The sequence below is a fragment of the Canis aureus genome, chromosome X (assembly GCF_053574225.1).
Source record: "Canis aureus isolate CA01 chromosome X, VMU_Caureus_v.1.0, whole genome shotgun sequence".
Classification (NCBI taxonomy): domain Eukaryota; kingdom Metazoa; phylum Chordata; class Mammalia; order Carnivora; family Canidae; genus Canis; species Canis aureus.
Window position 1 is genome coordinate 33,371,633 of NC_135649.1, and position 27,533 is coordinate 33,399,165.

A 27,533-nucleotide genomic window follows, 5' to 3' on the forward strand; every position below is an offset into this window, starting at 1 on the left:
AATATCTCGTATACATCTCTCTTCTGTGAGATTGTAAAATCATCAAAATCAGGACTAAACCAAATTCTTCTTTGGATTGCTTAAAATATCAATAGATATGCTGTTATACATGATATTCACTCAAGAGTCTGAGTACATTCATGCTACAGACAAAGGAATAAACTGTTGATGCATGCAACAACTTGGATCTCAATCCTTTGAGGCAGTCTCAAAAGGTCACACACTATATGACTGCATTTATAGGATATTCTTAAATGACAACATTACAGAAATGGAAAACAGCTTAGTGGCTGTCTGGGGTTAGGGATGATGTGAGGGAGGGAGTGTGTGTGAATTTATAAAAGGGTAACACAAGAGATATCTTTGTGGTGATGAAATAGATCTGTATCTTGTGGTGGTAGTTATACAAATATACATATGTAATAAACTGAAGCAAAACCATATACTCATATTGTACCAATGTCAAATTTCTGGTTTTCATATTGTACTATAATTAAGACATAACCACTGGGTGAAATGGATGAAGGATACATAAGAGTTCTCTAAATTACATTTGCAGCTTCTTGTAATCTATAATTATTTCAGAAGTAAATAGCAATATCCAACTTTGTGTTTATTTACTAAATATGTATATTTTCTATCTAATTTTATTCAAGTTAAGCACAATCTATAATTACTGAGATAAAGTAAATTTCACAAACCTATTTCTTATAACCAATATAAATATCTTAGAGCTAAGTGGCTTTAAAAACCTACAGGCATAAACAGCAATCATCTCTGGATATGGGGATTGGGAGGTGGACAATGAGGAATGAGAGGGAAGCTACATTTTCAACCATCTACTTTTTTGTACTAAGCAAATTTTAACCATGTCCATGCATTATTTATAATTGTTTTTATCAAATAAATACAAGAGAACTTTTATAAAATACAAGGAATGAAGAATTATGATTTAATCTTAAGTACTCAGTTTAAGAAAAAAATTATCATTAGCTTTCAATCTCTTGCATATCCTCCTCCATTTTTATTATATTCTTTCTCCCTCAGACATGATTGATACCTTCAACTTTGTGTTTGTCACTCCCTTGCTGTTCTTTATACTCTGTGCTTCTATCTCTAAACAACACATTATTTCGTTCTGCATGTTTTTGATCTTAATATAAATGGAATCTTACTGAATGTATCTTACTGTGACTTGTTTTTTCCCCACCCAACACTATGGTGCTGAAATCCATCTATGTCATTGTATATAATCAATTCATTCATATCTACTGCTATAGAATATATACCACATGAACACACCACAATGTATCAAAGAGATGAATATCCAACGTGTATAAACAGAAAGTAGGGACACTAAAAAAATACAGCACGTTTGAGATTATATATACATTATATATAGTCATACACAAACATACACATACAGTATATACTCTATTTGATGTAAATAGTTCTGTTTGATGATATTCATGGACTTAAAATGGCTTTCCCTAGCATAACATCTCAATACCAAACTCCTTTGCTTGGAGATAAGGCTGGGATTGATTTTTATATATAGTAATGATACTGAAGCATGTGCCCATAAGAAGTATACAAGTTTTTGGTTATTCCACATTTTTGTCATGCAAATATTACTTTTTCAATTAACATACACACATATTTTATAGTATTCTTCTATTCTAAAAATTATAAAACAAAATTAGTGGAAATCTAAAAAACTTACAGTCCCTTCCTTGTAGCACAGCATTTGTTTAGAAATAACAATCACACCTAGTAAGATACAATGACAATATTACTTAGCAAAAAATAACAACAAAAGAAAACCAAGATTTACATAAAATAGAAAAATGAATGAAAAGTGTACACAATTTGTGGAGATATAACTCTCAGAAAACAAAACTTACCTTTAATGTTGAAATTCCAACCTTTCCTGGAGACCTGTACAGAAATAAAAGGAAGGAGGTGTTGAATAGTGGAGGCAAGAAGGGAAATACTTCTATACATTTATTAAAGACACTTTATTAAAGCCCATATTTTAAAAAACATTTATACATTTTGTGATTGGAAAAAGTCTTCTGTGCACATAGAAAATGTAGACAACACAAAAAGTAGAGAATAAAATACAAGTAACCCATAATCCTACCATCTAGAGATTTGAGTATGTACCTTTCATCTTCTCAGATACATAGAACATAGAACACTATAATAAGCATCCTTGTAAATAAAATTTTGTGCTCTTCCACGATAAATTTCTTGAGAATAAATATTCTAGGGACGCCTGACTCTTGATTTCTGCTTGGGTCATGATCTCAGCTTTGTGAGATCAAGAAGGGTTCTTGATGGTAGGGCTCCACAATGGGCATGGTGCTTGCTTAAACATTCTCTCCCCCCTTCTCCCTCTGCCCCTCCCCCACCCAGGTCATGTGCCCTCTCTAAAAATAAGTAACTCTTAAAAACAAAACAGTAGCTATATAAAATAGTGCCCACAATTTAATTGTAGTGCCTAGACAATATAATTCCATGTTAACAAAGGACAACTTCCAAGAATGAAAAATATATTCCCAATTATTTGGCTTCCCTGGCAAACAAACTGCTATGTAACAAAGTCCTCTTTACCCAGAGGTGATTAGACCAAGGCTATTCCGATATTTAAAAAAAGAAAAAAGAGGGTGCCTGGGTGGCTCAGAAGATTAAGCCTAGGACTCTAGATTTGATTCAGGTGATGATCTCGGGGTGGCGAGATCAAACCCTGCTGAGGGCAGAGTCTCCTTCTCTCCTTCTCCCCACCCCCCCTCACTCTAGTGCACTCTCCAATAAATAAATCTTTTTTAAAAAGAGAGAAGGAGAGAAAAGATTCCAAACAAAGGATGTCTAAAACATAAGTGCAATCAAAAGAACATAAAAACAAAAAACCTTGAAGAAGCCTGAATTTCTATGTAGCACATATTCTGAATGCCAATTAGGAAAAAAGAAATCATCTGCTTCAGAGGTGTAGCAGCAAAAGGAAATAAGATTTAAAAAATGTAGCCCCCCCCAAAAAAAATGTAGGCCCCATATGAGGTAGAGAAGAGAAGAAAGAGAAAATCCGTCTTCCTCATGAGCCTCACTTTGAGCAATCTGGCCAGGTTTTTTAGCTGTCAAAAAAAGGAAAAAAACACAGAATGGGGAGTCACATTTATCTGTTATGTAACAGATTTCATAAAGAGCACTTTCTAGCCATTGATTCACAGGATCTAAATTATGGGCCAATTGTTGACATATGTGGAAATATTCCAGCTTGGTTCTAACAGGACTTTACATATAGTCATGTACAAAGTATAAGGAGTAATTTATTACTTCCTTTTGAGAGCCAAGGGGACATAGTGAAAAGAGCAAGACCTTTCAAGCATATGGACCCTGCTTAAATGTTCTACCATTTACTCTACGTGCGATCTTGATCAAATCATTTAATTTTTCCAAGCTTCAATCTCCTCCTCTGTAAAAGAGGGTAAAGAGGGTAAAAGCACTCTACTTCATAGAACTTCTATAAGGATTAAGTGAGAGCACATGGGGCATGCACAGTTAAGTGGTAGTTTCTTCAGAAGCTTTAAATTTAAAAAAAAAAGCTTTAAATTGCTTCATTGAAACTCACAAATGAGATTCAGCCAGTTTCTCCAAGATACTGTCAGCAGTGGGGAGCCTGAGATCAATTTCTGAAACTCAGAAAAGATAACCCACAGGCTGTCATCAAGCTCCAGCCCATTTACCAACAGGGAATATGAATAAAATCAGATTATATTGAGCTGGTGATTAAAATGGAATCTGGTTTACATTTTGAGATGCCATTGAACAAAAAACTAGTAACAAAAAAACACTCATGTTTGAAACATTTTAAATGTTACAAGGTTGTTATGGTCTTGGTTAGCAGTAAAATGTCAGGCTACTATACCTTTTTCTAGGCTTATCAAGCCTAAGATTGTCTTTAACAGGGTAGCTTGTAAGAACAGCTTGTTTGTTTGTTTGTTTATGATAGTCACACACACACACAGAGAGAGGCAGAGACACAGGCAGAAGGAGAAGCAGGCTCCATGCACCGGGAACCCGACGCTTGTCTTTAACAGGGTAGCTTGTAAGAACAGCTAGCTTGCTTGCTTGCTTGCTTGCTTACTTACTTATTTATTTATGATAATCACACACAGAGAGAGAGAGAGAGAGGCAGAGACACAGGCAGAAGGAGAAGCTCCATGCACCGGGAGCCCGACGCGGAACTCGATCCCAGGTCTCCAGGATCGCGCCCCAGGCCAAAGGCAGGCGCCAAACCGCTGCGCCACCCAGGGATCCCTGTAAGAACAGATTTCTTTTGTGATACATTTTTGAACCATTTATAGAACACTGGCATCTAGTAAAAGTGAAAGCACATTTGTAATTTGTGAAGTTGGCTAAAATGATGTGTATCATGTGCCAAGATGAGAAAAGAACAATTCGTTTTACCCTAAGAAACAGTAAATCATTATTTAGTATTCCCACAGGAAGTGTTCCTAATGGGGCATTGTAATAATAATAAAACAATGGCCATCATTTATTAAGCAAGTGCCCAAAATCTTGCTAAGACTTGCCTTGTTTTAGCTTCTTTTGTCCTCACAACTTTCCTATGAGGTAGTTTTATTACCTTCCTTATTTTACACAACAAAAACAACTGAGGCTTGGGTCAGATTAGGTCATTTAAATTGCACTGCTAGTAAATAGTAGGGCCAGAATTAGACCCCAGGCAGTCTGACACAAGAGTCCACTCTCTAAAATACTTTGCAGTATTGCCTCCTTTCTGGGTAAGGCCTTAAAAGATGATTATGAAAATATTCTAATTGGTGCTAAGAATGTACGAACACTAAAGTAAAGGCAATTAGTGCTGCTTCTTGGGTTGGACTAGACTGATTAAAGTCAAAAGCTCTGAATTCTGATCTGCCTTTAACAACTACAATTAACACCTAATTGATTTGGCACTGCCAGGGAATAAAAATAATGAAATGTTCCATATATAAAATTTCAAGAGAGACGAAGCTTCTCTTTTAGTGCCAAACTTCTGAAAGTATTTTAATTATTTTTGAATTTCCATTTCAAAAGCTGCTTGTAAATAAGTACATTATAGGCTAAGCCCTGCCATTCCAGTAATCTTTCCCTTGAAAATACCTTCTTAAACAAAGGATATAAAATTTTCCCTTTCTTACTGACTCAGAGTAATTATGCTCAAATACCACACTACATTTTAATATAGTAATGCCCTTCAGGGACATTTATTTGTGGGGAATTTATTTGCCTTCACACTACAGGACCCTAGGCTATTATGCTTGGAATGTCTGTGTTTTACAGTTTTGTGTCTCTTTCCTCAATTTAAGTGGTCATTTTAATTGGTCAGTTCTTACAGTTGGCCGTGTGCCTGTCTTTAAAAGCTTCTCTCCCCATCTCCTTCTAATTTTTGCTTCTAATCTCCATTGAGCTGGGAAACCAGGTTTTTAAAAATGGAATTGTATGCTAAAGGAAGAATCCAGAGATTCTGAGTGAGGGTCTCCCCATGAGAATTTTTGTGCATGACTTTACTGTGGACTTTGTGGCACTATTTTTGATTGGTTAGAGGCTGTTTAAGTGATTATTTCTTATTTTCAGCTGTACTTCAGAATCCATTAGCAAAGTAGTAGTTGCCCAGTAAGCCAGGTATCACTAATCTTTGGTATCCCTGGACAAACACTCAACTCCTCTGTTTCTGAGTCTCTAACTTCAAAGTCGAGATAACATTATACTATTTCAAGCTGATTATGTGCCTAAAGAAAACAATTCATGTTCAAGTTTGGGGACAGGAGAAATGGGCATCTAGAGGTCAAGAAAATTGAGTTTTCCCAACAAACTAAACTGCATGACCTTTAAAAGCAGAAGTTTTTAGAGTTCCTGTAATTTTAGGAAATTTTAAGACCCCTCATTAGTTCAGGAGTGAATAGGTTAATTTGTACCACAACTAATGATCTAAATTTTATACCCTTTGATTTCCCTTAAACTTGAGATATACTGTAGGAAACACTGACATAATCCAACACACACATCCAGAAATGTCCAGTAATACTTTTTCTAGTTAACTAGAAAAATATTCCTTCAAAATGTCTGTAGATACTAAATATTGGAAATTAGATTCCTTCTTTTTTACAGGTCAAGGTCAGTAATTTTTCCTAGAAAAAGTCCAAATGCCTACATAAAATAACTTTTACTGCACCACACACAAGTGAAATCTTTAAAGAATTCTGAAGTGGGGTGCCTAACTGGCTTGATCAGTAGAGCAAAGGACTCTCAATCTCAGGGTTGTGGGTCCAAGCCCCACATTGGGTATGGAGCCTACTTAAAGAAAAAACAAAACAAAAAACTCTGAAGTACCAGGTAGACATATTTAAGTATTGGTGGTATACTTCACTTATAACCTAACAAAGCAAAAGAAGGTCTTCAAAAGTTCATTTAGAAAATTTTATCATAGGATATTTTCAAATGAAATATTTTCAACGTATTAAATATCTGATTGACAAAGCTTAAATAATAAATGTGCAAAAAAATGTACTTATGAAGGTGAACAAAAATATAAAGGCTAAACTTCCTTGATTATCTAATAGCAAAAGAAAAACTTCCAACATACTAATACTAGTTACAAACACAGAAAATCTTTGATTTTGTACCAGTTTCTGAAATTGAAGACACTATCTACCAATGGCACTATTATATTTAAACATGAAAAACAAGTAATTTCTAAAGCAGCTTCACAATAAAATCTGTTGTAAAAAAGTATTGATACTCTACTTAAAAAAACCACATTAAAATTATTTCTACTGTGGCTTCCACTTAGATTTTGAATATAAAAGCCATTTTCAAATTAGTACTTCAGTAACTTTCAACACAGAATATCTTAATTCACTATATCCTGTTTTTAAAAAGGTTTTTAAAATTTATTTGAGAGAGCAAGAGCAAGAGCCATCACAGAGGGAGAGGAAGAGGGAGGAGCAGACTCCCTGTTGACCAGGGAGCACAGGTGATGTGGGGTTCCATCCCAGGCCCTGGAGATCATGACCTGAGCCTAAGGCAGACACTTAACAGACTGAGCTCCCCAGGCACTCTTCATTATATCCTGTTTTGGGTAAGAAAGTTGTTTTCATACTTGTTGAGTTTATACTAACAAAGCTCATGTTTGAATATAAAATAATGTGTGACAGATGCTTTCTCAAAGTCCCCATCCATCTAGCATTTTAATTATCGTTTTCCTTTTGCAGCTAGGGTATTTGTGTTTAGAACAATTCATCTTAATGTCTGCACAATAGAATTTTTAAAATTTACATGGCTTCCAAACATTGCTTTGGTGATTTGGCAAGACAGTATAGTAACTATTTTTCTTTTATAAACTCTGACCTGATTTGGCAATAGCCTTCATATACCTCCAGCAAAATTTCATTAGAATAATAAGGTCACTACTCCCAAAGGTAGGTGCCTATTCACTAGACTTGGATCTGATGACAATGACCGCAACTTACCTAAAAGTTGCCCAAGTTTCCATAGGAAGCACAATGTTTAATCCTTTATAAGCTCTGACATAACAATACTGCATTCAATACAATTTCAGTGAAAGCTAACAAATATGTAAGCAACACAACGTTTTATTAACCCCTTTAAGATAGCTTGACTTTGGAACTTACTAAACCTGACTCTCTAGTAATGTTGAGAACAGTTCTCATATACTTCGGAAAAACAAAATCAATCTTATAGAAAATGCATAACAGTAGCCTACTTTTAAGAGATTTGGATGCACCACAACTGTGGGTTTTCTGTCACAGGTGTTAGACATGAGTCTATATATCTATTGATGTTACCTACTGTTAAAGGTATTTACAATAATTGTTTTTAAAATACTGAAAGGAAAACAAAACAAAACCCCAAAATCCTAAAAGGACTTTAAAAAAAAGGACTCAGAAGGGAAAAATAACAGTTATTAAAGATTTTATTTGAGGGATGCCTAGGTAGCTCAGCGGTTGAGCTGCCTTCAACTCAGGGCGTGATCCTGGAGTCCCGGGACCGAGTCCCAGACGTCGGGCTTCCTGCATAGAGCCTGCTTCTCCCTCTGCCTGTGTCTCTGCCTCTCTCTCTGTGCTCTCATGAATAAATGAATAAAATCTTTAAAAAAAGATTTTATTTGAGAGAGAACCAGGAAGCAGGGGGGAGAAGCAGAAGGAGAGGGACAAGCAGATTCCTCACTTAGCCGGGAGCCTGAAGTGGGCTCTATCTGGAAAGAAGCTTAACCACTTAGATCAATGAACTCATTTCACATGTGAGGAAAATGAGGCTAAATCATTTCCATTCATGGAAAATGCTAGGCACTGGGTGTAAGATTTTTTTAAAATTTATTTATTCATGAAACACACACACACACACAGAGAGAGAGAGAGAGAGAGAGAGAGATATGCAGAGACACAGGCAGAGGGAGAAGCAGGCTCCATCAGGGAGCCCGATGCGGGACTTGATCCCAGGTCTCCAGAATCATGCCCTGGGCTGAAGGCAGCACTAAACTGCTGAGCCACCCAGGCTGCCCGGCACTGGGTGTAAAACAGTGAACAAAGCCAATATGATCCGGACCATCCTAGAACTTAAGATCAAAGGCCTAGTTAGGATTAGGACACAAGGCTCTTTGCTGATTTTAACAACCCATGCAGCCTGTGAACTTCCCTAATAATTCTAAAAAAAAAAAAAAAAAAAAAAAAAAAACGGGTCATGGTTTCACATGGGTAGGTAGCCAATCAAGTAAAATTGGCCACTTATTAAGGCTTTGAAAATCCAAAGCTTTAATAATCCAAATCCACCACAAATTGCCCAGGGAAGAACAGGGGACCCAGAGACTGAAAGGGCAACATGACATCAATTTGGAAGTAGAGGGGCTAGAAGTTTAGCTATATAGTAAAATAACATGAGGATTCAGGAGATATGGGGTTTAGCCCTGAATCTGCTAGTAACAATGAATGTGACCACAGAAATATATTCTGGGGGAGTTTTTCCAGCTTTGAATTACGGCCATTTCAAATGTATACAAAATTGGGAGAACGTTATGAACCCACATAGACAACATATTGACAATGTTCAATAATGGTATCAATATTCTTCCCTCCACACCCCTGCCAGGTTATATTAAAGCAAATTCCAGAAACTGTTTTATTTTTACCCATAAAAATGTTATGTATCTAAAAAAGACTTCTGGGCAGCCCGGGTGACCCAGCGGTTTAGCGCCGCCTTCGGTCCAGGGCGTGATCCTGGAGACCCCGGGATTGAGTCCCACATTGGGCTCCCTAGAGACCCAGGATCAAGTCCCACATCGGGGTCCCTGGAGTCCCGGGATCAAGTCCCACATCAGGCTCCCTGGAGACCCAGGATCGAGTCCCACATCGGGCTCCCTGCATGGAGCCTGCTTCTCCCTCTGCCCATCTCTGCCCCTCTCTCCGTGTCTCTCATGAATAAATAAAATCTTTAAAAAAAATAAAAAAGACTTCTATTTAAAACATCACAGTAGGGGATCCCTGGGTGGCGCAGCGGTTTGGCGCCTGCCTTCGGCCCAGGGCGCGATCTTGGAGACCCAGGATCGAATCCCACGTCGGGCTCCCTGCATGGAGCCTGCTTCTCCCTCTGCCTGTGTCTCTGCCTCTCTCTCTCTCTCTGTGACTATCATGAATAAATAAATAAAATCTTTAAAAAAAAAAAATCACAGTACTACTATCAAATTTAACAATACACTATTATACAGTCACGAATTCATATTGCCCAGATTATCTCAAATTTTTTTTTACAGCTGGTTCCTTTCAATTAATACCCAAATAAGGTCCATGTGTTACAATCAGTCGATTGGCTCTCTCAATCAATAGGTTCCCCTTCAATCTCTTATTTCTTGCAGTTTATATATTGAAGAAATAGGTTTTTCATCCTGAAGAGGATTTTTAGGGCAGTGAAACTACTCTTTATGATACTATAATGAGGGGTACATGTCATACATTTATCCAAACCTGTAGAATGTACACCAAGAGTGAACCCTCAGGTAAACTATGTACTTCGGGTGATTATGTCAGTGTAGACTCATCAACTGTAACAAGTGCACCACTCTGATGTGGATGTTGATAATGCGGGAGGCTATGCATGTGTGAGTGGGAGGAGGTAAATGGGGAATCTCGATACCTTCCTCTCAATTTTGCTATGAACCTATAACTGCTCTAGAAAAAAATTAAGTCTTGGGGCACTTGGGTGGCTCAGTGGTTGAGCATCTGGCCTTTGGCTCAGGTCATGATCCTGGGGTCCTGGGACTGAGTTCCACATCAGGCTCTCCACAGGAAGCCTGCTTCTCCCTCTGCCTATGTCTCTGCCTCTCTCTCTCATGAATAAATAAAATAAATTAAGTCTTAAAAAAACCCAACCAAACAACAAAAAGAAACTAGGTTGTTCATCCTGTAGAAATTCTCATGGTCCGAATTTTGTTCACTGCATCTCCACAATGTCATGTCATAAAAAATATTTTAAAGGAAAACATGCAGAAGAAATTGTAGGGATGGAATGGGCACATATCCAAAGAAAACTGCAAAAACCTGTAAGAACAATATCAGAAAGATTGGTGCTCAGAATGTGCTGGTATTTAAAAAAAATACCAGCTTTGATTTATATTCAGAGTAAGAACAACAAAAGGTACAGGTCTGCTTATATGTATAGGCAAATATTAGAATGGAAAAGGCTGTCTCAATTCTTTCTTTTTTTCCAATTAAGATTACTGAGAGTCAAACCAGAAAAGGAAAAACAAATCATAGAATGAGGAAACTGAATCTCAAAGCATTCAAGGAGATAAAAGTACTTAGATAATCTAAATGAGTTCAGTTCTCCTGTCCTAGACAAATTATATCCCAGCATACCCTGAGAATTTACACAGCTTACTCCCTTATCTAAAACCTTTAAAGAATCAGAGTCTGGAAGAAGAAAATGAAAAAAAAAAAACACTCAATGGTTAACAGTGGAAAGTAGATGTAAAAACTATACACAGATTCAATTCTAAGCAAAATTCTTAAGTACATTAATGGTTTAAAGGCCCTAGGTGTGGGTAAAAGATAATCATTAAGAGTAAGTATTCACAGAAAGCCTGTCATATGAGATTAACCTAATTTCCTTTTCTGATAGGGTTACTGGCCTATGATATAAAGGGAATATTGTACACATGCAAAAAAAAAATATCTGGATTTAAGCACTAAATTTTATAATACTCTCACAATATCCTTTTTTAAAAAAAATATTTTATTAAGTAATCTCTACACCCAATGTGGGGCTCCAACCCACAACCTAGAGATCAAAAGTCACATGCTCTACTGACTAAGCCAGCCACAGATAGCCTTGTAGACAACAAACAGATGTAGGCTAGAATATATTCAGGTAGGTTTATAACTGGTTGAACATTACTCAAGGTAGCTGATTAGTGGATCAATGAAAAACCATAAGGAACTATTAAATAATTTCTCCTGTGTTCTATTCTACTTTTTTTCTTAAAGATTTTTTATTTTTTCTTAAGATTTTATTAATTTATTCATGAGAGAGAGAGAGAGAGAGGCGGAGGGAGAAGCAGGCTCCATGCAGGGAGCCTGACGTGGGACTAAATCCCAGATCTCCAGGATCACACCCTGGGTTGAAGGCAGTGCTAACCGCTGAGCCACCTGGGCTACCCATCTTAAAGATTTTTTTGTTGTTGTTTTTTTTTTTTAATTTTATTTATTTATTCATAGGGACACAGCTAGAGAGAGAGGCAGAGACACAGGCAGAGGGAGAAGCAGGCACCATGCAGAGAGCCCGACGTGGGACTCGATCCCAGGTCTCCAGGATCACGCCCTGGGCTGCAGGCAGCGCTAAACCGCTGCGCCACCGGGGCTGCCCTCTTAAAGATTTTTTAAAGTGATCTTTACACTCAATGTGTGGCTCCAACTTACAACCCCGAGATCAAGAGTCTCATGCTTTACTGAGTCAGCCAGGTCCCTCAATCCTACTTATTCATTTATTTTTAAAGATTTTATGTATTTATTCATGAGAGACAGAGAGAGGCAGAGACATAGGCAGAGGGAGAAGTAGGCTCCCCCTGGGGAGCCTGATATGGTATGGTACTCAATCCCAGGACCCTGGGGTCATGGCCTGAGCCAAAGGCAGATGCTCAACCACTGAGCCACCCAGATGCCCCCCTTATTCTTATTAATGTCTTGAATGTGGACACAGATGGTACATCTACCAAATTTGCAGATGACACAAAGTAGGAGGGATAAGGAATATACTAGCTGACAAGACTCATAAGTATTTTAATACATTAGAACAAGAAGCCCAATCTTAACAGAATGCAATATAGTAGGGATAAATGTAAAATGCATGATTGGAGAGATATGACTTAACAGCAAACCAGATCAAAACATTTAGACATTTTTGTTGATTGCTCACAGTAGAGGCTGTAATAGGGTGGCTGAAAAAAACTAGTGTAATCTTAAACTGAGTTAACAGAACTACTATGCCCAGGGCAAGGGGAGTGGTAAATTCTGTTCTACTTCACACTGATAAGAACACCCTTAAGAATACTGTGTACCAGTGACGCCTGGATGGCTCAGTCATTTAAGTGTCCGACTCTTGATTTCAGCTCAGGTCATGATCTCAGGGCCGTGAGGTCAAGTCCCATGTCAGGCTCCATGCTGAGCAGGGAGTCTCCTAGGGATTCTCTCTCTCTCCCTCTTTAAAATAAACAAATAAATAAAACTATGTACCACTGGGATATCCACATTTTAAGAGAAATACTGATGAGATAGAATATATCTGAAAAAGAGAAACCAATTTAGTGAATGTTCCAGAAACCAAGTAGAATGATATATAGAACTAAGGATACTAACTATCCTGGAGAAGATAAGGAAGAAATGAATGCCTCTTTACTTTTTGGATTTGGGATTTATTTTGCAAAGTATAGGCAGTGAAACTTTGCATATTATCTAATTTTCTCATTGAAACATATTTTTTAACTTCTAAACTGTTATTTTATATTTGATATGTACAAAGAAGTGTATGTAGTATATGCATGTCATTATGAAACATAACAAATAAAAGGAACCGAGATTTACCAAGTCACCTGAAAATGAGTATAGCATCAAGACCAGTATGGCTACTGTGTTGCTCTACTCTATCTGCTGCCTTTCCCTTAGAGGAAACCACTAGCCCAGATTTGTTTTTTGTTCTTTCTTACTTTATCATTTAAAAGCGTAAGTTATCCCTAAACAATACATTGTTAAGTTTCGTTATTTCTGAGCTTTGTTTTCACTGATGCACTTTCACAGAAAAAAGTGTTGGACTCTAAAATAAACACTGCACTCAAAAAATTTTAGTATTCCTGTCAGAATAAAGGCTACCTTTATCATTACACAATAGTTGTATTTAAATCTCACAACTATGCCCATATCCACCAGTCTCCTTCCACTTCTTCCCCACCTAGGCCTGCCAGATTTAGCAACTACAAATATAGGCTGCCCAGTTAAATTCCAATTTCAGATAACAAATACATTTTCTGTATGTTTATCTAAAATTGGAATTTCACTGGCAGTTCTGTATTTTATCTGGCAACTCCACTCCACACCCAAGTTAATTAAGTGGACAATTAACCCTATGATCTGTTAGTGTGTAATAAAGAGAAAAAGTGGGAGGAATTGCCTGGTCAATGTCATCATATAAATATTCATCTAAGTATTCAATAGTGTTCACTGATCAGGAAAAAAAATTGCACTTGTGTGAATTCAGTCAAAGCTTTCCCACAGTGCATTCAGTATATATGCCTAAATGCAAATACCACTGTATAAATGCAGTTAAGTACATTTTTCAAAAGCACTCAGTGAAGAGTAGGAAGGTATATTATTAGCTTAATTATGTTGGCTTATATTGTCCCCTCACAAAAAACAAAAACAAGATGGCTACTGTAACAAACTGACAAAATCTCTAGATATGTAAATTGACTTATAATCATTATTTAAAGATATCTATATCATTTTGAAGCTGTCCTCAGTCAACATGTTCAAAATGAGGTTAACTTATATAGGTCAACGTCAATAGCCAACTTTCTAGATCAATATCAATTAAAATTATGTTGTCATTAAAAGGGGATTCAACTAGCACCTACCTGGCTAAGTAGGTGGAGCATGTGACTCTTGATCTTGGGGTTGTGAGTTCGAGCCCCACATTGGGTACAGAGATTACTTAAAAAACTAAAACCTTTAATAATAAATAAATAGGGAGTGCCTAGGGGGCTCAGTCTGCTAAGTGTCCATTCTTGATTTTGGCACAGGTCATGATCTCAGGGTTGTGAGATCAAGCCCCTGTTGGGTTTGGCACTGAGCATGAAGCCTGCTTAAGATTCTGTCTCTCAGGATCCCTGGGTGGCTCGGTGGTTTAGCACCGCCTTCAGCCTAGGGCATGATCCTGGAGTCCCTGGATCAGGTCCCACATCAGGCTCCCTGTGTGGAGCCTGCTTCTCCCTCTGCCTGTGTCTCTGCATCTCTCTCTCGGTGTCTCTCATTAATAAATAAATAAAATCTTTTTTTAAAAAAAGGATTCTCTCCTACCTCTGCCTCCCCTGTGCCTACCCCTTTCACACACTCACGCTAAATAAATAAATAAATAGAAATTCAATTACTATATATACAAAATCTTTTTAGGGCACTCTTCATGTTATAAAAAGGATACTAGAAATATTTCAGATGTAGTATTTCTCAATCAAAATACTGCAATATGAGGTATGTGCTTCCCAAGTCTGTCATTACATAATCTCAAAATCCTTCCACAACCAGAATCACTAATAGCTCTAGATTTGGATTTAATCACTTAATTAATCATTTAATCACTAATAGCTCTAGATTTGAATGGCAATCAATACAAGTGTGTATTAAGAACCTTTATAGGGATGCCTGGGTGGCTCAGTGGTTGAGCGCCTGCCTTCGGCTCAGATCATGATCCCAGGATCCAGGATCAAGTTCCGCATTAGGCTCCCTGCAAGGAGCCTGTTTCTCCCTCTGTCTGTGTCTCTGCCTCTCTCTCTGAGTCTGTGTCTCTCATGAATAAATAAATAAATCTATAAAAAAAGAACCTTTATAAATTCCCCCAAATAGAAGCTAGTTGCATGCACTGTTTTGCCTGGCTTACTGCAAAACCCACGTTTTGAAATCAGGTATTGACATGTCTGACTATAGGTAGGATTCTTGGTTTTTCAGAGCTTCAGCAAGTGGTTTCTCTCCAGGCAATCATTGGATCACCTTTCCCAATTTTAAAATTAAATCTTCAGCACTCATATGATGAGGCTCTAGGTTAATGAGGCCTTAAAATCATGGTGCATGTGCTTAAGTCTACTTTTGAAAAGAACACTGCATTTCTGTGGTTTCAAAGAGCCAGATCCCATAAACCACCCTACCTCTAAGGTTCTCACCCTTTAGCTACAGACACATCCTTCTGCCTTTTGGGCTTGATGTTCCTTTACCTCTTACCTGAGGGTTGTTATCTGAAAAGCAAACAAACACAATCTGTAAGCCTTTTGAGAATAGGGAGGAAGGAGAGTGCAAACTAAACCTCTATTTGCCACCTGCTTCATAGTCAACTAAACAACAAGGAACTCAAAGACCCACCTCCTGCAGTACACAAATAAAATATTAAGAGCAATCTCACACTTAACATTCACATCTCTAGACTTCGTACTATACTAGGTGAAAATATACCAAGATAATTTGGCAACACACAAAAACATGGACAAAGTCTTCTTTTTCTGTCAGTAAGAGGACGCACCTTTTTCTAGGCTCCGAGAAAAAAAAAGGTGGTTGGCTCTTGAAGGAGCCTCTTGCAAAATTCCTGACAGACTCCTAAAGAGGTAAAATGGAACAATGATATGGAAGAAGGAGTATAAGTGAGTCAGCTGGAATAAAGCTGGGGAAACATTTTTTTTTTTTATAAGAAGATGACTACCAAGGGCTTAACAGAGAATTACCCTACAGCTTGATTTTGTTTTTATCCTCTTCTTTTTGCCTTTGCCATCAGGAAACTATAAAAGTAAAATAAGCTTATGCAGTTTGTCAGAGAACTGAATTGAGCAGAACAAAAAAACAGCTTGCCTGTACAAAGAAGGTGCAGGGATTCTAAGGTTCTTGAGGTGAATAGGCTATGAGCACAGATAAGGCCTTACCAAGTCATTAAAGTAAGCAGGTAATTAAAGAGTTTTGATTTCTAAAACCCAGTAAGTTGAAATAGGAAGATCTAATGGTAAACTAAGACCAACACACAAGTGGCTAAGTCTAAGTTAGGAATCAGAAGGGTTCTGGTGATCAGAAAACCCTGGCATGAAGATTTTCTCCCCACTTAGGCCAGGCAGGAAAACAACATCAAACACAAAGCCAAAAACAAAGCCAAAAAACCACAGAGTTGAACAAAAATTGTAAACAGTTCAAATTTAGATAAGATACCGTTTTAGCTTTTAAATCTTGCTCTAAGTGCCTTGTTTTTAAAACTGGAATTGAAGTGTTATATACTGATTTTATTATATAAGATTTTATTTCTTTGAAAGATAAAGAGAATGCATGAGCACATATGAACGTCCTTGAGGAGGAGCAGAGAGAGACAAGCAGACGCCATGCTGAGTGTGAAGCCTGAGGTGGGACTCAATCTCATGACTCTAAGATCAGGACCCAAGCCAAAATCAAGAGTTGGGCATCCAACTTACTTAGGTACATTTTTATGGTAAGTTTTATTAATCATATATGAAGGAGTAAAATCACTCATAGAAAGTGGTAAGTCAAATAACATCTTCAAGTAATAACAATACTCAAGTTAAAGAAATGAGATCTAAGAGAAAATCATTTGCTGGCCTTTCAAAATCAAATCATTTGTAAAAATAAACAAATTAAATAATTTGTGACAGTACCACACCTATTCTCACAACTCTAAGTTGGCTGCTACCAAAAGTGACAATCCCAACTCAACCTGAAAAGTCTAGGAATAGCAGGAAAGAAAGTGTTAGGCAATCACAAATGACTCTTATTTTCCTAGTACAGCCTTAATGTCATGTTTTAACTAAGCTGTTGAAAACGGACTCATTCATATTTCCCTAGATATATGGCAATACTAATTTATTAACAAGATTAACAAAAAGCCAAGAATATAGTTATAATTATCAAACAGGGAACTAACTGAACCCTAGAGATGTGAATTACTACTTCTATTATTCTTTGAAAGGCCATTTTTAGTTTTAAATACTATGAAAGCCATGAAGTAGAATATATCTAAAATACCTAATAACTGGGATCCTGGGGGGGTCAGTCAGTTAAGCGTCTGCCTTCAGCTTAGGTCATGATCCTGTCCTAGGATCAAGTCCTATGTCAGGGTCCCTGCTCAGTGGGGACTCTGCTTCTCCCTCTGCCCCTACCTTCTGCTCATGCACATAAACACTCTCTCTCAAATAAATAAAATATTTTTTCCCAAAGATTTATGTATTTATTCATGAGAGACAGAGAGAGAGGCAGAGACATAAGCCGAGGCAGAAGCAGGCTCCTTGCAGGGAGCCCAATGCGGGACTTGATCCCAGGATCACGCCCTGAGTCAAAGGCATACTCCCAACCGCTGAGCCACCCAGGTGTCCCACCAAATAAATAAAATCTTAAAAAACCCTAATAATGATTTTATCCATATTAATGGGAATAGGTGGTGAAAAAAATTTGGCACAATAGCTGTTTTTTTTAAAGCAGGTTTTGTGGCAACATTTATAAATAATCTTTAATAAAATCAAAGAAAACTTCATAAAGAAATATAAATCTAGTCACATATTTTTGTTTTTTTTAATCACATATAAATTACAAACTTAAAGGAGATCCTTAAGCAATGATGTGCATTCTGTCTAAAATGACAATCTGATTTTTCAAAACTGATTTATATAATTCATGCAGCTTTATGCCATATTCCTGAAAGAACATCTTGATAATCTATTTACTAACAAAAATAACAGAAAAATATATCTGTTCCCTGGGCCTACTCAAGAATTCTTTTTTTTTTCTACTCAAGAATTCTAAACTAAAAACATTCTAGTTTGCACATTTACAGACATTTAATAAATACCCACATTAAAAACAACTCCAGGAAAAGGCATCTATCTCACAATGTCCCAATTTGCCCAAGTGGGTTAGATAAAAGTCACATCTCTTAATGATTTTTTTTAAGATTTTATTTATTTATTCACAAGAAACACACACACACACACACACACACACACACACAGAGGCAGAGACATAGGCAGAGGGAGGAGAAGCACGCTCCATTCAGAGAGCCTGATGTGGGACTCGATCTTGGGACTCCAGGATCATGTGCTGAGCCAAAGGCAGATGCTCAACCATTGAGCCACCCAGGCGTCTCTCTCTTAATGATTTAAAGTAATTTCTAGTAAAATCATAACAGAAACAGGTAACTAAATTTATGACTGCCTAGAGAAGTCAATACTAACACAGTCATGCTAAATCACTTTGTAACTTACTCTTTAAAAATAAACAAGAGGCTGGGTGGGCTATGGGCCATATCTGAAGCTTTAGCAAGTTAATGTGCTAATATGATTTTTGCAAGTTATCTAAAACATGCAATAGTGTATTAATCTTAGAAAGGAAAAGGTGGGGGCGGGGCGCCTGGCTGGCTCAGTCGTTGGAACATATGACCCTTGATCTTGGGTTGTGAGTTCAGGTCCCACACTGAGTGAAGAACTTACTTAAAGAAAAAAAGTAAATGCCAATAGGATCAGCCTATATAAAAATTTGAACTTTAAAGAATCTGTCACAATCCTCCTTTAAAATTTTTTACATAAATCAATTCTATTGTCAGTGAACTTATTATTCAGACTTTGAGATTCTTCCTTTTTCTCCTTCTGAGTTTACTGCTCATTACCAAAGATGGGCAGAGGAACAAAAATCAAACCAAACCATTCTTTTTTTTTAATTTTTATTTTTAATTTACTGCTGTCTATGATAAAAGCCTCGATGGAAAAAGAGGTTGTAAACTAATGACTGAACTGAGGTTTTGGTGTAACTGATAGCTTTTAATTATTCATGTTCTCCTTCCATGTCATGAATAGAAAAATAAGCATACTTCAGTACATTTAATATTAAGCATTTTATTTTATAAATTTTATATTATATAACTATGCTTTATGTATTTGAATTTCTATTTTTGCATACTTTAATGAATATGTATTAAAGACTCAATACTCTAGAAAAATCTCAAATTACCTTAAATGCTTATTTACATAAAACATTCTGAGTGGCACATTTATTATTAATTATAAAAAAGGTTATTCAATCTTAGATCTTAAATAGTAATTACTGATAATGTTATTTTTCTAATTAGCTACGAGGAATGCATTTTTTCCTACTAATTTGACAGCCAAAAGAGGTTTGATTAGGTGGAAAATATTAATAACTACCACATGCATTCATTGTGACTGCTAGAAAACAGCTTTCAAGGAGAAGAAAAAAAAAGAAGCATTGTGTTTCCAATTAGTGGCTTGTAGCCAAAAATATGATCAGTTATACCAAAAAAGCAAAACAACGCCCCCCTCGCCAAAACTGTGGCCTAAGTAAACAAGTGACAACAATCTCCAAAAGAAACACAGAAAAAAAAATCCAGGATCAAGACTTTTTGATGAAGCACAGAAGCCCAATCAGCAATAGCTCACATCTTGAGGGGTTTTCTCTTAGGAACAAGGAACATACTCCACGAAATGTAGTTAGAAGTATCTGGGATTCCAGCTCTTGCAGCAGCAAGGTCATTTTCTGACCCAGCTACTGTACCATAATCAATTCCATCAAAGCTTAAAAAGAACATGAAAAATACTGCTTATTGTTTTATTTTTTTTTTAGAGATTTTATTTACTTATTTGAGGAAGCGAGTGAGCGCACAAGCAGGGAGAGGAGAGGGAGAAGCAGACTTCCTGCTGAGCAGGGAGCCAGATGCGAGACTCTTATCCTGGGACTCCAGGATCTTGACCCAAGCTGAAGGCAAATGCCCAACCCCCCGAGCCATCCAGGTTCCCCTGCTTTTTATTTTTCTAAACAATAAATTATACATACCCAAATGGCAGGAGAGTTAGTCTCATCACTCTAACAATTCACACTTAAAATATAACATCACAAATGTTTACAGTTTAGAAAAGGAAAGTAGGGAGAGACCTAACGTTTTATATTTTCATTCAAAACCATAATCTAATTACCACAAAGTAGTGAAGTTCCACTTCTGTTGGCTAGCCCTTATCTACCTTGGACTGAGTTTTATTTGCAAAATTAGGATAAAAATTGTCCTACCTATCCCACAAAAATTGTCCCTTCTGCCTCATAGAGCTGCAGGATAATCAGAAGAGATAATGTGACTAAAGAAGTACCTTTGAAAACTCATGCCCAACACTGGTTGACAGCATGGCATTATTCTTTACACATAACAACACACAGGACTATAATACTTATTATGAACCCATTCATCCCTGGAAGAAAAAATTGATAACAAGAAATTGATATGACTACGGGATAACTGACAACACCTCCCAAGGCTTCACTGTTCACATTTAATATTTGCTGAGTACAGGATGTCCTCAAGTTACAAAGGTTCCATAAATCCAAACCACTGTCCTTGCCTCAGCCCCCTCCATTTCCTCCGTCTTTACTCTTATAGGAACTGGGGTAGGAGTGGGGGTGCAGATTTGGGAAAACCAGGAAGTTCAAAAGTAGAAGAAAATGTGAAGAGAAGTGGAACACCACAGAGCATGCCTACTCACCATCCCTATTACCATCTAAACCTTTTGTTGCTACTACATAGCAGCTGTGAACATCTCTCTCTGCTGGGAAATAAGGCAAAAGTTAAAGGTCAACAGCCAAGAGCTATGGCCTGGAACAAAATAGGGACAGTAAAGTTCACTTAAAGGAAAAGAGACTGATCTCAGTCATTAGCCTTAATCTCTAAAGCCAACCCAATATAGATAAAATATCAATTGCAAAGTATTGACAAACCTACTCACTTCCACTCACAAATGTACTAGTTTTATCAAGCTACTACCTATTCATTCTGCTCACCTGTCTTCCATTAACCCAATAAACCTACCCCCACAAGTGGAATGCTAACCAATCCCACTTACCAACACATCTGCTATATCCGATTTAACCAATCTTTCCCTAACTCTTCCCAAAGACCCAGCTGTTATAGTGGCCATCACAGTCCCTTCTCAGTTGTAAGGGACAATAAGTTATTAAATGCTAGTGAATTTCTGTAGTAATGACACTGGGTAAACGAAGGAGAAAGCTGGGGGTAAATGAGATGGATATTAAGTTCATCCTTGGCTAGTTTTTCCAGTTCGAGAGCAATGCCAGAAAAAAACACTCCCACCTCTTCTCTTGAGCCTACTTAGTAACCAGGATGCTTGCTTCTGAGAAAGTGGGTTTGAATACAGCTTCTACATTCTATTCATTGGTTCTCTAGAAAGTTTGACCTGTGGTTCATAAGAATGCCTACAGTTCAACGAGTTTGTACCGGAATAGTCTATGACAATTAGTGGTCAAGTAGGTTTTATACAGGTATGGCTTGCTCTGTACAGGTTACCCACTGGAAAATATTAAGGTTTTCTGTCAGAAATTTCCATTTAAAAAAATTTTTTTATCTTCCCCCTCACTCCTCACTTTCTATATAAAAATGATCAGGATTAGGGCCCTATGGAAAAGTAAAGCTTTTATTGCCCTTAAATCTATTTGTGGAACTAAAATAAAGTTCTCTTTTGAGCATTATCAGAATTTCACCACAGTTTTGATTAGGATATATTAGTCTTAAAACGAAGCCATTCAAATCATGATTTCAACAAGAATTCAAGCCAGGAACATTTATTAATTCACAAACTTACAATCTTAGTACATAATCTTCTAGTTTAACAAGATAAACATGTTTTGAAAAGTAAAAAAATAAAAATAATCTTAATATTAAAATTCTACTTTGAGTTTAAAAAGACATTATTGTTATGTATAGAAACAGGAATACTGGCTAAATCTTTAGCAGATTAATAACCTTGTCCAATTCAGTTAACCTGAGATTATTAACTGTGCTTATTTGGAAGTTACATCATACAATATTAATAAGCATGAGCACCAAACAGTAACACAAATACTAATAATGCACAAACCAATTTTATAAATCCTAAATATTTCTTCAATGTTTTTTTTTAATTTTTATTTATTTATGATAGTCACAGAGAGAGAAAGAGAGAGAGGCAGAGAGACACAGGCAGAGGGAGAAGCAGGCTCCATGCACCGGGAGCCCGATGTGGGATTCGATCCTGGGTCTCCAGGATCGCGCCCTGGGCCAAAGGCAGGCGCCAAACCGCTGTGCCACCCAGGGATCCCTTCTTCAATGTTTTTAATTTTTTTAAAGATTTATTTGACAGAGAGAGAGAGAGAGCGCGCTGCTGCAGGGGGAGAAATAGAGGGGAGAGGGAGAAGTAGGCCCTCTGCTGAGCAGGGAGCCCGATGTGGGGCTTGATCCCAGGACCCTGGGATCATGACCTGAGCCAAAGGCAGATGCTTAACCCACTGAGCCACCCAGGAACGCCCCCCCCCCCTTTTAAAAGTAACCTCTACATCCAGCGTGGGGTTCCAACTCATGATCAAGAGTCATGCTCTTCTGACCGAGCCAGCCAGGTACCTCTTCAATATCCTTATTTTTAGCAAGACAAGTAAACATTTATTGAGGTTTTTAAGAGATTAAAAAGTACTTGTCAAGTAAATAGAAAGGCTTATAATAACGACCTCCACTACTATCCAGTCTTTACCTTTCCCTTCCCATTTATTCGAAGGCTGCAAAAGAAAGATAACCTTTCCTAATTTCTAAACAATTTTCTCAAGTTAGAATGAATTAATCTAAGAGTCATTCTTTCTATAACCCACAGAAATCATTATTGTTAGAAGTCAGATTGCTTATTTGGTAGCTGCTGATGAATCAAGGTGCTTTTATGTCACTTCAGCTAGTTTGTGATGATTTGCAAATTTATTTCTTAACTGATCACTCTTGATCTTGAAATTTATTCTAGCTGATATTACAAAAGGATGGCCATTGGATGTCAGTGATGCAATGTATTCAATCTTCAAGACAATGACTAACAATGGAACTGGGAACATTAGTGTGAGGAACTGTTGCCTAAATGCATTCTTTTTAAATTCTGAAGGCTTAAAATGTTTGGAGACAAAAAGTTTTTGCGGACTTAAAACTAATTTACCCAGATGGAATGCCAAACTATAAACTGCCAGACAGCTGCAGCTGGCAATAAAATACTAAAACCTGAAGAGCTTTAACAGAACCTGATTATATGGTAATCCTAGTAGCTGAGACAAGGCAAAGGAGCTAGAAGAATAACTGATAGGCTGATTGCTATGGCAACCAAGATAAATTTGTATACTGACTGGGGAAAAACATAGGGGTTGCCATCAGGTATGAGGCCCACATTAAGTTTCACATGCTTTTTCCTCAATTTTAAATCATGAGATGACAAACTAACACAAAGCCCACTCAGTCTGAAATAAGAGAATGGGGTTCTGCTCTAAAGAGTAAGGAAAGCCCCCAATTAAAGGTTTATCTGAATAATATCCCACAGCTAAAAGAGAACAGACCGAGTGAAAGTTTGTAGAAATTAGTTTAGCTCTGGGTAGAAAAACAGAAATGTAGGTTATTTATCAATTTAAGTTAGATATCAGGAGGACATCATAAAGTACCTACAGTTTTTGTTACTTTAAATTTTGTTTAAGGTATTTCTTATGGGCTATTAATCTCTTACAAAAAGGATTATTTAATTCACACTGTGTAGATGCGAATCTAAAACAATAGTAAATGGTGTGCTTTGTTTTATCTCAATTATCTACGCTCCAGGAAGCAGCCTTATAACCTGGTCTCTATATTGGCTACTGGGGCTATCTTCACCCCCTGTGCCTCAATCACCACCCCCATCAACCAAACCCTTCCTCCACCTACACTACCCCAGGAAGTAATTACCAGAATTGCATGCAGAGTATGAGGAGGAAACAAACAGCATCTTTAAGGGGTTTGCCTGGTAAATTCACCTGACTTTGTCAAAGTTAAAACAATGAAGAGAACACAAGGAAGGTTGTATAATGTAAAGGTTACCCAGTAAGTCTCAAATACCAAAAATCAGAAATTATTTACTGTTCAGTGAGCCCACCACTGAATTGCCAACATCCTAAAACTACATAGGTTTTCAACATCTTAAAAATTAAATTTTATCTACTCTATGTTATGCAGTAGGTTATCACAAGAGCCAAGTAAGCTTTTCAGTTTACAGGAGTTTGTACAGATTGAAAGTGAGCCCCCAAACTGCCATACTAATACGAACTGTCCTATCTCCATGAATCACCAATTGACAGTTGGAGGTCACTAAATTTAGAGCCTGAATTTACCTTACATGTAGGTCTGTCCACCACCACCCCCCCCCCGCCCCGCTTCAACATGAAATTACGTGGGTGTGATAAACAGCTTTTACAAATATATTTCTATCAATCCACAAAGCCAAAAGCAATCAATAATCTGGGATTTATAAATATAATCTGATTAAATGCCAGTCTATGAACAGCCATTTTAAGGAATCTTTCCTAAAGTAACCCATATTGCACAAATGTTTTTAATCGAAATTTGTATCTATTTTCACTTCAGAGGGAAATATTTCTGATGCCTAAGTAAAGTGAGAAGCTTAAGTTTTCAACAAAGGCGGCTATGCAACTTTTTGTTTTCAGATTGAACAATTCTTCAGGACAGTCTGATCTCAGTTCTCATGACTTAAAAAAAATAAAGACTTCACCATTACTCCAATCTAAAATGAAAGACTAGTGGGGCACTTGCCTGGCTCAGATGGTAGAACATGCAACTTTTGATCTCAAGGTCGTCAGTTCAAGCCCCATGTTGAGCATGGAGCCTATTTAAAAAAAAAAAAAAAAAAAAAAAAAAAGACTGACTGGGGCTCCTACTAGACTCCTGAAACTAAACTGAGTAACAATCACTGTTCTTAGATCAACTATTCTGCCACCGGTTTTCATCCTGATCTGGAGAAAATTAGTGGGCAAAAGCTAGAATCCTAGACAGAACAGTCCATGTCCTCTGACATCAGGGCATGACAAAACAGAACCACCATAGATAGGAGACCATCTTAATACCCCACTAATAGGGTAAGTGCCAGTAACCTAGAGCAGGGATAGCTAGCAATACTTTCCCTCCTTCCACAGACAAGGCAGCATGGTACAAATGAAGAATCAGGAGACCTGGGTTATAGTTTCAAGTCTGCCACTAATCAGCAATGGGTTGACCTTCCCTCTCTAAACCTAGGTTTCTCTCAGTTAAATGGGAGGGTATGGGACGCCTGGGTAGCTCAGCGGTTAAGTGTCTTCCTTAGGCTCAGGTTGTGACCCTGGAGTCCCAGGATCGAGTCCCATGTCAGGTTTCCTGCATGGAGCCTGCTTCTTCCTCTGCTTATGTCTCTGCCTCTCATGAATAAATAAATAAAATATTTTTAAAAAATCAGAGGGCTGCATTGAATGATTTCTCATCCTTTCCTATCCTAAAAATGTTACCATTCTATCCATCCTTTCAAAGCCTCAAAAATATTTTGGTTGCCACTAAAAAATATAGAATGCTCAAAATGTCACATTTATTTTTATAACATGTTCTTACTGCCAGTCTTTAGTGTATGTATGATCCATTCAACTAGCAGGAGCATTCATCTGAAAATCATGGAAAGATTTCCCAAGAACAAAAGCTTACCAATAAAAGCACACTATTAAACCTCAACACGATGACAGACTTTTAGAGTTGGAAGTTCTCAGGCTGTAATCTCAATTTAAAGATGAGGAAATGAAATGACTCAGAGTCCAGGGCTTTTTCTACTATACCACACTTCCTCCTCCCTTTCCTGCTTTATCAAAACATAGCAAAGTAGCAAAAAGAATGAAAGACTGCAAAACTGACCTGGATTCTAGTCCTAATTGCCATTAATTTGCTGTGGCACCTTGGACAAGTCACTTTCCCTCGTTAGGCTTTGGTTTTCTTATTTATGTATGTATGTATGTATGTATGTATTTATTTATTTATTTGGTTATTTATTTATTTAGCAGAGAGAGAGTGAGTGAGTGAGAGAGAACAAGCAGGGGGAGCAGCAGCGGGAGAAGCAGGCTCCCTGCTGAGCAGGGAGTCAGATGTGGGGCTGCCAGGCTTGAACCCACCAGGGTCCTGAACCCTGAACCCAAGGCAGACACTTAAAGCACTTAACTGACTGAGCTACCCAGGTGCCCCCACAATAATTTATATGCAGAAATTTAACTAGATGCCCCTTCTAGCTGTAACATGGTATGATGTTATTAAATCCCTATCTTAGGGAACCCTCTTGGGTCCCCTCCCTCCTCAGAAGCTTTGTACTCTCAATAAATTTTGCTTTCTGCCCACCAAAAAAAAAAAAATCATATCTGACAAAATAAACATTCCTGAAAGAGAAAAGTGGGAATTTCTAGCCAAGAGAACTGAAAAGTGGGCTGCCAGTTTTAAATAGATGCATCAGTTCAATTCAGCAAGCTGGTCCTAAAGCATTCTACTCCAGAATCTCTACACACACTTACACACAGTGTGGCATAGCTATGATGTACTGGAAAAAAAAATACTGGACTATGAGTCTGAAAAACTGGCTTCAAATCCCAATTCTATCACTTACAAGCTGTGTTTCATAAGCCAATTCATTAATCTCTCTGAGTCTAAGGTTCCTCATACGTAAAAATGGAGAAAACAAGGAAATCTGACCTAAAATATCAATCAAACTTAAGCATTATAAATGTGGTGTTATAGGGGCGCCTGGGTGGCTCAATTGGTTAATCATCTGCCTTCAGCTCAGATCAGGATCCCAGGGTCCTGGGATCAAGCCCAAGTTGGGCTCTTTGCTCAGTGGGGAGCCTGTTTCTCCCTCTCCCTCTGCTGCTCCCCCTGCTTGTGCTCTCTCTCAAATAATAAAAATCTTTTTGAAAATTAAAAAAATACAGGATCCTTGGGTGGCTCAGCGGTTTGGCGCCTGCCTTTGGCCGAGGGTGTGATCCGGGATCGAGTCCCACATCAGGCTCCTGGCATGGAGCCTGCTTCTCCTTCTGCCTGTGTCTCTGCCTCTCTCTCTCTCTTTCACGAATAAATAAATAAAATCTTAAAAAAAGAAAATTAAATTAAAAAAATATAAACATATGTGGTGAATATTGCAAAGCTGGGCAATTGGAGAAGATCTGCCACTGTGGAAAAGTAGGCAGTACTGGAATGAAGTCTTTCTATTAAGAAACTGGGCTGATCTTTAACCTCTAAAGAGTAGAACAAAACTGAAGACACCACTGAAGGGAACAGAAGAAATAAATCAATTTCAGGAAATGGACTGTGTATTTGGA

The 27,533-nt window shown here is 37.5% G+C and overlaps 1 protein-coding gene across 1 annotated transcript in view; it reads right to left on the bottom strand.

Moving 5' to 3' along the window:
- WDR44 (WD repeat domain 44) overlaps nucleotides 1-27,533 on the bottom strand; it is an 81,903-nt gene that overhangs the window by 51,352 nt on the left and 3,018 nt on the right. Inside the window, exon 2 of the mRNA XM_077889825.1 lies at nucleotides 1,905-1,938. Within this exon, the coding sequence (XP_077745951.1) occupies nucleotides 1,905-1,938 (34 nt within the window). The remainder of the gene's footprint in view (nucleotides 1-1,904; nucleotides 1,939-27,533) is intronic.